At 43.2% G+C, this 9,525-nt stretch overlaps 1 protein-coding gene across 6 annotated transcripts in view; it reads right to left on the bottom strand.

Annotated features, from left to right (window-relative positions):
* Positions 1–3,696: 3,696 nt before the first annotated feature.
* The window catches only part of sin3aa (SIN3 transcription regulator family member Aa), a 29,121-nt gene continuing 23,292 nt past the window's right edge, over positions 3,697–9,525 (bottom strand). For all 6 annotated transcript variants that reach the window (XM_045212982.1, XM_045212983.1, XM_045212984.1 and 3 more), the window contains exons 16-21: positions 7,043–7,212; positions 6,657–6,830; positions 6,438–6,530; positions 6,058–6,152; positions 5,731–5,932; positions 3,697–5,314 (exon numbers count right to left, since the gene is read on the bottom strand). In XM_045212982.1, the coding sequence (XP_045068917.1) occupies positions 5,084–5,314; positions 5,731–5,932; positions 6,058–6,152; positions 6,438–6,530; positions 6,657–6,830; positions 7,043–7,212 (965 nt within the window). In that variant the 3' untranslated portion in view covers positions 3,697–5,083. The remainder of the gene's footprint in view (positions 5,315–5,730; positions 5,933–6,057; positions 6,153–6,437; positions 6,531–6,656; positions 6,831–7,042; positions 7,213–9,525) is intronic.

Below are 9,525 nucleotides of genomic sequence, written 5' to 3'. Positions count from 1 at the left end.
CACTAACAGCCTATTAATGTTGTTGTGCTCGTTAACGGCGTTTTTGATCGCCAGCTGAAGCATGTGGATGGGGCATCTCAGATGTAAATTTGACAAAGTAAAGTACTGATTTATCATAGTTTCTTGGGGGGTGTAGCCCGGTTGAGCTGCGCTGGCGAAGTGTTGCATCCCTTCGCGTTCTCCTTTACTCAGCGGTTCATAGTCCATGAAAATCATTTTTTTAAATGCTACATCCAGCTCTCTTTTTCTCTCCCTTGTTATGGTTGGGCCTTTGCGTGCAGTGAATAAACTTTTGAATTCCTCAACCCTTTTCTCTTGTTGCTGCTGCTGCTCCTCTCGCTCTATAAAATACAAATTCATGGACGACACAAATTAAATTAAACAGATGGATTCTGGGTCAGGCTTGAGCATGCTTCAGACTCGTGGTGTGAGCGAGCGAAATTGGAGCGGGACATAGGGCGACGCTCCATCCTTTTAAAAATGCCGCTCTGCGCTCTGTTCAAAATCCGTCCGCTCACGCTCCACGCTCGCTCCCGCTCCACTCCGCTCATATGCTCTGACTCCATGCCCAAGAGGGTTAAGGCAGTGCTGGAAAATGATGGTGGCCACACAAAATATTGACATTCTGGGCCCAATTTTGACATTTTCACTTAGGGGTGTACTCACTTTTGTTGCCAGCGGTTTAGACATTAATGGCTGTGTTTTGTTATTTTGAGGGGACAGCAAATGTACACTGTTATACAAGCTGGACACTCACTACTTTACATTGTAGCAAAGTGTCATTTCTTCAGTGTTGTCACATGAAAAGATATACTCATATTTACAAAAATGTGAGGGGTGTACTCACTTTAGTGAGATACTGTATATCAATACACCCAGTCACTACAAAGATACAGGCGTCCTTCCTAACTCAGTTGTCAGAGAGGAAGGAAACCGCTCAGGGATTTCACCATGAGGCCAATGGTGACTTTAAAAGAGTAACAGTGTTTAATGGCTGTGATAGACTTACACAGAAAGACACTCAGCTGTAATCGCTGCCAAAGGTGCTTCCATAAAAGTATTGATTCAGGGTTGTGAATACTGATGTTGGAAAGCAATAATTTGTTTAGTAGCTACATCCTGTTTTTGTGTCCATTGGATGTACAGGCTGCAAATAAAACAATTGAAACAGCCCCTCAAGACAGGGTACATCAGCTACAAATGTCATTTTTTATTATTATTTTAAATAATGTTGAAATAAATGGGCTATGATCCACAGAAAATACATGGTCAAGTGACTTTTTTGTTAAAAAAAAAAAAAAGTGTATATATATATATATATATATATATATATTTTTATAAATCACACACTCAGCAGAAATCTATCCAGGGTGGGAGAGACCTTGCGAACAAATTAGACTAGTTCAAGTATTCTTGCTGCCTAGGGACCGCAAGTATGAACTGGGGGCATATCCACAAAGCGTCTCAGAGTAGAACATATTTCATGAGCTGTCCTAACCAGTTAACCAGTAGGTGTCTTGATAATAGAAAAAGGCAGCAAGTCAGTAGAGTTGTTGAACTAATGTTTTGATTTTCTATAGGAACCATGCATAAATAATCTAGACCTACATGAAACAGTATCTTGCACTTGATGTGAAAATGATTTCTTATGAGCCCTATTTCACATGATATACCTAACCACACAGGCTAATAAATAATCCGTTTTTTAAATGTATTATTTAATTAACCTACATGTTATTTCAAGTTATCAATTTGGAGTACAATATCACGTTGTTAAAATATGCCTAAATTGGGCATGTATGCCTATAAATTGGGCAATTGAAGGCATCTAGGGTCTATGTTAAATTTGAGTTCGATGTAAATGATAGCTTTCAATCGTTTTATGCAACACTATCAGCAAGTGATTTGATGACAACTGTGCCAAAGCGATTTAGAGTTGGTAAACGGGAGTGACGAGTGTGTTGATATAACGGTATAATTATAAAAATACCGCTTTTAACAACAATCAGAATTGGTAAAGAATTTCAAAAGGTTATGTATGCCAACAAATTACAATTAAGAGTAGGCAAAGTGATCGTGTCAGATGTAAATTATATATATATATTCTATCTAATTGTCACGTTCACCGTGATTGTCTGAAGCGTGCTATATACCGGTAGTTCATAGCTGCCGATGCCTCATCGCGATTGTTTATTCCCCATTATTTGCAACAATGTCATTGAGCGTCATCACTACCTTTCCTTTGCGGTACCTCAAACGGTCGTGATTACAAACTGAGATTAACTTTTATGAATTGATTTTACTTCTGGCTGTTTGTCAAAGCAGTGTCTTAAAGGCCCAGTGCAGTCAACAAATGATTTATATACACTACATCAACGCCAGCTTCATGGACTGCTACAAACAGAAGAATGCGTACATCAGCACTCAAGGTACAAAGATGGCCGGCTATGACACCTGCTAGTTTCACCATCCGAGCCTTTTGCACCAATAATATTTTATGGGCTATTAATTAATTTGTAAGAGGTTCCTTTGGTTCTCAAACTATTGGTATTTTAGTAACACTAAAGTCGCCAGGTAAAATGCATTATGATGTGGTGGATGCATTGGAAGACTTGATCCGGACAATCTGATGATCCTGACTAAATCATTTTGAGTCAGTTGAAAATGTGATGACACATTTGTGTTTTATATAAGGCTTAAAAATCCTTCTTTAACCCATCTCCTCCCCTTCATCTACACACTGATTGAAGTGGATTTAACAAGTGACATCAATAAGGGATCATAGCTTTCACCTGGTCAGTCGGTCATGGAAAGAGCACTCAGTGTACATCTAGTATCACATGCCAAACAACTTTAGAGAAGATTAAAGGCCCAGTGCAGTCAAAAAATTGATTTTCCTGTGTTTTATATACATTTCCACACTATGAGGTTGGAATACTACTGTGAAATTGTGAAAATGATAATGCCCTTTTCGCGTAAGAGCTGTTTGAAAAGACTGCCTGAAATGTCATCCTGTTTTGGTGGGTTGGAGCTTTGGCCTTTCCATGGTGACCTCACCATGCGGTAAATTAGTTAATGGACCAATAAGACAGTTCCAAACCTCTCAGCCAATAACAGCTAGTTCAGTTTTTCCCTCCCCACTCAGACCCCTCCCAGACAGTCCTAGCAAAATTCTTGATTGGGAAATGAGTCTTTACGTATCGGCCTCAAGGCCTTCGTCAGAGCCTTCAAAAAGCTCTGATGAAGTCCTTGAGGCCGATACGTAAAGCTTATTAAAGAGCAGTGATACTATCAAGAGCAGTGTGCAGGTGTCTTTTTTTTTTCTCATCTTATTCAACTGTTACCATGCACCTGCAAAAAAGATAGCTCAGATGTGCGAATACCTTTTGAATTTTGAAGACCATTTTAATTTAAAACAATCACAATAAGGTACTTAAATTGCTACCCAGAAATGATTTGATAGATATTTTTAAAAAATAGCTGCATTTAACATCATCCTAAAACCTACTTTGAGTTAGGATTTTTTTTTTTATTGTGGGTTTAAAACCAGTTTTAAAACAGGATTCCTAGGACCTTTTCTGAGATGCTTTGTGGATACAGGCCCTCCGCTAATAGCCCGGCTCCACTCCATTCAGATTATGTTCAGTATATCCACATGGGCAGTGATATCGACTGAAATGAAAGCCAAAATCAAACTTCAAAAAATTTAAAGATTTTATAAAACTTCCATTTCAAAAACAAAGACCTGGATACAGTTCTACTTTTCAAATTAACATTTCTTACTACAAAGAAAAAAAGACAAAACAAAACACACGCTAAGGAAAAACAAAACTACTATCATAATCAACTCCCTTTGGTAAAAACTGTCTTGCATTTACATTTTTCATATACGTACTAACTTCAGCCATTTCTCACTAAAGTCCACAGTAAGCTTGGAAAGTATTACTAGCACAACAACGCAGATCTCAGTCATAAAAAAGGTCTGACACTATGTACAGTTTATTTACAATGTGTGGATAGTCCATCCATAATGATCTCTGTTTATGTGTAGAAGCTGGTGTATTGGCGTAGTAGGGCATTGCCAGCAACTTCAAAAGGTTGAATATCAGGGCGGCCAGGATTAGCTGTGTTTATATACTTATAATAAATATACACACACACACACACACACACACACACACACACACACACACACATCAGAATACATTTCATATTCTGACATTCACAAGCTATACAATTTTACAGTCTGAGACACAACAGAATTGTGTGGCTAATCTACTTGTCTTTTTACATTAAACGCAACAGTGCTTTTCACTCCTCACCCCACAATGCTGCTTGTGACTCAGGCCTCGTTCTCTTAATGCGGCCTTGTGGTTGAAAAGGAAAGGTGACCAATAAGAAACATCTTGTTCTCGTTTTGAAGTGATGGGTTATTGTGATTTGGCCCCAACACAGGGACGTCGCTGTGCCAGATCGTTTCAACTACAGTCTGCTTTGAGCTCCATGCACCCATGAAACCGTGGCAACTCAAACTCAACCCCATCGTAGTTAAGTGCACTTATCCCCCAAAACTATTTTCCACGGATACCGCAGTTACACCGTCAAAAGTAATCTTTGACAACAGAATCCTTATTCTGATGTCTTCATATATTACTATGTCTGTCATTAACAAACAAGCAAACCCCAGCCTACTGACTGAGCGCAAGTGATGTTACCTAGCAGGCACCTCTAGGGAGCACACAGTGCAAGTTTATCAAAAGCCTTTTATTAAAGGCCTGAAGACCATGATTTGTGAAATGGTTTGGTCTGCTGGTAAGAGCTCAGGTCAGTAACTGTGGCTAGATTTCAACCAACAGGACAACTCCCTACGTTTTGGCACCGAAAGCCCTGCAAAAGTGGGCACAGCTAAAAACGCCGGTTAAAAACAGTGATCCAGTCGCCCCTGGTAAGACCTGGCAGCTAGTTTTGTGTTGTGCTCCCATATCAGCCTTAGAAAGTTGTTGATAAGCTCTCTCCTCCTCACCCATTCCTGACCTGTCCTACTATATAATCCCAACCCCCCCCCCACTCCATTCCTGGTGGGTTATGGTGCATTGAAGGGTGAGCCGTATTTGACACGGTACTTGTTGATGTTCATGAAGTGGAGGATATCTGGCTCGCGGGTGGTGGTGCATGGCACCAGGCCGTCACGCCCCTCTCCCATCAGCCACTTGTTGGTCTCAGCGGCCATGTCGCGAGTGACGTGCTCCTTCACCCAGGAGTCGACCCAGGCCTGGAAGCGTTTGTGCAGCCGAGTGCTCACTCTCTCGTGTGACTACAGGTGAAAAGGAGAGGGGGACATTGTGGTCATGATACTGCTGTGTTAAAAAAAAAACAGAACTCTCAACACAGAAAATATAGGTTTCTAAGGTATCTCTCACACAATTGGTGGTCATTTAGAGCAGTGGTTCCCAAACAGTGAGGCGCACGAGGGATCGGCGGGGAGGCGCAGGCGTCCCACCCCAAAAAGGAACTCAGTCTGGCTTTCCGCGCACTCTTGAAAGTTGTAATAGTATAAAAAGTTTGGGAACCACTGATTTACAGGATGTTTACTAGTTTAACCGACTTGAATAACAAGTCACAAATAGGATTGTGTCTATTAAAAGGCCACAAAGGGTAATATGTACAGCTCCACTACTCTAAGAGGGTAGTGGGAGAGGAATATGAGTAAATGGGAGGAGAGGTGAATACCTGGTGAGCACGCAGCAAGGCAGTGCGTCGGTACATGTAGTCCTCAGACTTGAAGACATACACCATCTTGTAGGAGTTGAGCTTGAACATACATTCCATTTGAAGGTTTTCAGCGCTCTCCATGGACTTTTTCTCTCCCTCGCTGGCCTCCTTCTCTAGCTGCTCCCTACCCCTTTGGAACTTCCGTATCCGACGAAGGTTCCTGATTAGAAAAGGTTCCAGGTTAGGCTAGTCAAAGCTAAGGCTCGCTCCTTTGGGGCATTTTGCACCACTTCTCTCTTGAAAGGCAACTGTAAGAGAATTTAAAAAATAGGGTTTGACACTAACCTGGGAAGGAAGACGGGTTTCTGAGCAAGGTGTTCCCGCAACTCTGGAGAGGTAGAGTCAGAATTCAGGTAGCGACCCACGTAATCTGACCAGCGCTAGAAAATACAAAACAAATCCACTCAATACGCAGACCAGCTGCCAAAATAAAAAGGTTAGCAGTGATAACACACATCTACCATTTACCACAACACTAAAAACAACTTTCAACTACATGGGTTCACAGATTCTTTTGATTGCATGTTGTTGTCAATCTTCCCCATTGGTCAAATACAGTATAACAAAAAATCCAGGTGCGCCAATTAAGTGGCGGAAAGCTGAGAGGTGCCTGGGTTCACACAGGAGAAAATGAAAGCATATATTTGTACTGCGCTGTCTATTACCTCTGCCTCCATGGGTTCATCAGAGTTCTCCTCCTCGGTGTCCAGAAGCTCCACCGTCAGCTGAACATGGCCTCGGTTCTTCAGAAACATAAGCTGTGGCGAGAGCGAAGGAAGAAAGGCAGGAGAGGCGAGAGAAAGATGACATTAGGGTATATGCGTGCGATAGTCAGAAACCGACATCACAGAAGAAAAACCAATTTCTGACAGTGGTGGATCTACCTTGAAGCAATTCTCGTCAGACATGATCTGCTCCGCCTTGCGCTGGTAGCATCCCTCTGTGGAAGCTCTGGATGTCTGGGTGGGAAGGGGACCTCCGGTGGCCCCGTTGGTGCTCTCTGCTAGGTACAGGTCTGTCACCTGCACGCAGATCTCATCACTCACTATGTGCTGGAGCTGCAGACACAGAAAAAGAGGAAGAGCTGAGTGGAGAAAAGTGCACGAGGTCTAGACCAGCAGAACCAACCTGTAAAAAAAAATGCTTTAACAAAAACTGAAAACAGGTTTAGGATTGGCTCATCAACCTGGAGGATCAAAAAGGTAGCTATGCTACCAGGAACTAGCTCAAATCTAGTGTAAAAGAGTAGCAGTAACGAGGGGCTACTGACCTGCCTGACGATGCTCTGGATGAGTTTGTCCATGGTGAATGCGGTGTAGGCATGGATGGTGAACATCTCCCGGAGTGAGTCCTCGTACTGAGCCGACTCCATGTTGCCATCCAGAAGGTTCCGCACCATCTCCAGGAAGGAAGAGTAGTAGTCCTCCACCTCGATATCCACTGCAGGTAGGGAAAAACCAGACTGTCAGAGACTGACAGAGACTGACCATGGCATTATGCATTTGGGTTCAACCAATGCACAGATTACATTTAAATAGAGGACTGCATTCCCGCGGGATGCCCGCAGGACCTGCGGCGCGGTCAGCATTTTTCATGCTGCGGGTGGGAGTGGGCGGTCAGACAGACAAATATTTGTGTTGTCCTGCAGAGTTGGAAACGGTCATCTTTCCGCTTTGAATGCTTTAGCCTAGGCCTACCCATTGTATTAAAAGCATGTCGCATGACTCACACACTCAGAATTCGCTGCTTCAAGTTCAGTAGCCTACCTCTCCTCTTCTAGTTGGGCGTGTGAGATGAAGTGCGCCTAGTATATGTGTGATTTCATTGAAATAGGGTAGGCTGCCTATGCATGGGCCGAGAACCACTGGCAGTTACACTACATGGTCAAAAGTATGTGGACCCCCCTTCAAATTATTTGATTTGTCCATTTCAGCCACACCCGTTTCTGACAGGTGTATAAAATTGAGCACACAGCCATGCAATCGCCATAGACACACATAGGCAGTAGAATGGCCTTACTGAAGAGATCAGTGACTTTCAACGTGGCACCATCATAGGATGCCACCTTTCCAACAAGTCAGTTCGTCAAATTTCTGCCCTGCTAGAGCTGCTCTGGTCAACTGTAAGTGCTGTTATTGTGAAGTGGGAATGTCTAGGAGCAACAACGGCTCAGCCGTGAAGTGGTAGGCCACACAAGATCACAGTACGGGACCGCCGAGTGCTGAAGCACGTAAAGATCATTTGTCCTCGGTTGCAACACTCACCGAGTTCCAAACTGCCTCTGGAAGCAACTTCAGCACAATAACTGTTCTTCGGGAGCTTCAAGAAATGGGTTTCCATGGCCGAGCAGCCGCACACAAGCCTAAGATCACCATGCGAATGGCAAGCGTTGGCTGGAGTGGCGTAAAGCTCGCTGCCATTGGACTCTGGAGCAGTGGAAACGCATTCACTGGAGTCCGATGGACGAATCTGGGTTTGGCGGATGCCAGGAGAACGCTACCTGCCCGAATGCAGTGCCAACTGTGAAGTTTGGCAGAGGAGGAATAATGGTCTGGGCTGTTGTTCAAGGTTCTGACTAGGCCCCTTAGTTCCAGTGAAGGGAAATCTTAACGCTACAGCATACAATGACATTCTAGACGATTCTGCGCTTCCAACTTTGTGGCAACAGTTTGGGGAAGGCTCTTTCCTGTTTCAGCATGATAATGCCCCAGTGCACAAAGGTCCATACAGAAATGGTTTGTCGAGATCAGTGTGGAAGAACTTGACTGGCCTGCACAGAGCCCTGACCTCAACCCCAATGAACACCTTTGGGATGAAGAATTGGAACGCCGACTGCGAACCAGGCCTAATTGCCGAACATCAGTGCCCAACCTCACTAATGCTTGTGGCTGAATGGAAGCAAGTCCCGCAGCAATGTTCCAACATCTAGTGGAAAGCCTTCCCAGAAGAGCAGCAAAGGGGGGACCAACTCCATATTAATGCCCATGATTTTGGAATGAGATGTTCGACGAGCAGGTGTCCACATACTTTTGGCCACGTGGTGTATCTTTCCAAGGAATTGTACTTCCTAAATATGATTAAGGCTATAGTTTACTACATTGCCAAGGAATAAATATTGATTAACCATATTTGTCTCCGTCTGAAATTCGTATCACTCCTAAGGAGGTAGGCTATAAAAATAGCTCAAGAGAAAGTGCAAGCCTCTCCAACTCGGCTCTCGTCAAACTACATCTAGCATATTGGCTGATATAACCCAGTAATACCGATAGCTTAATATAATTGGCCACGTGAAAATCTCTTGTAATTTCACCTAGGTTATTTCTTAAGATTATTTTTGCGCATTTTGATAATGCCTATAGGCCACAAAATTGCTGGGACCATGGCTGGCAAGTGAGCTGCGTCACATACACCTAAAATAACATTGCGGGACTGCGGTTGGGTTTAGGACCAGTTCTTGCGGTAACAGGTGGGAGTCCACTGGCGGGAGGAAGAAATCAGTGCCGCGCAGACCTCTACACTTAAACACATCTTTTAATACACACTCTGAATAGAAACTTATTTACTGTGCAAAGTAGTATATATTTGACTACATTTGCAGATTACTGCACATACTTGAATGTTTGGCCAAGGGCTATGATTAGCCAAGCTCTAGCTTGCTCAATGCTTCACAGATTCACAGTAGCCCCCGTGTGTCTATGAGACTTACCAATGAAAGTGATGAAAATCAATGAGTGATTGAGTGTGAAAAGGCTA

Source organism: Coregonus clupeaformis, unplaced genomic scaffold (assembly GCF_020615455.1).
Source record: "Coregonus clupeaformis isolate EN_2021a unplaced genomic scaffold, ASM2061545v1 scaf0067, whole genome shotgun sequence".
Lineage (NCBI taxonomy): Eukaryota > Metazoa > Chordata > Actinopteri > Salmoniformes > Salmonidae > Coregonus > Coregonus clupeaformis.
Note: the sequence above shows the minus strand (reverse complement) of the source record. Positions and strands in the feature narration are given on the sequence as shown.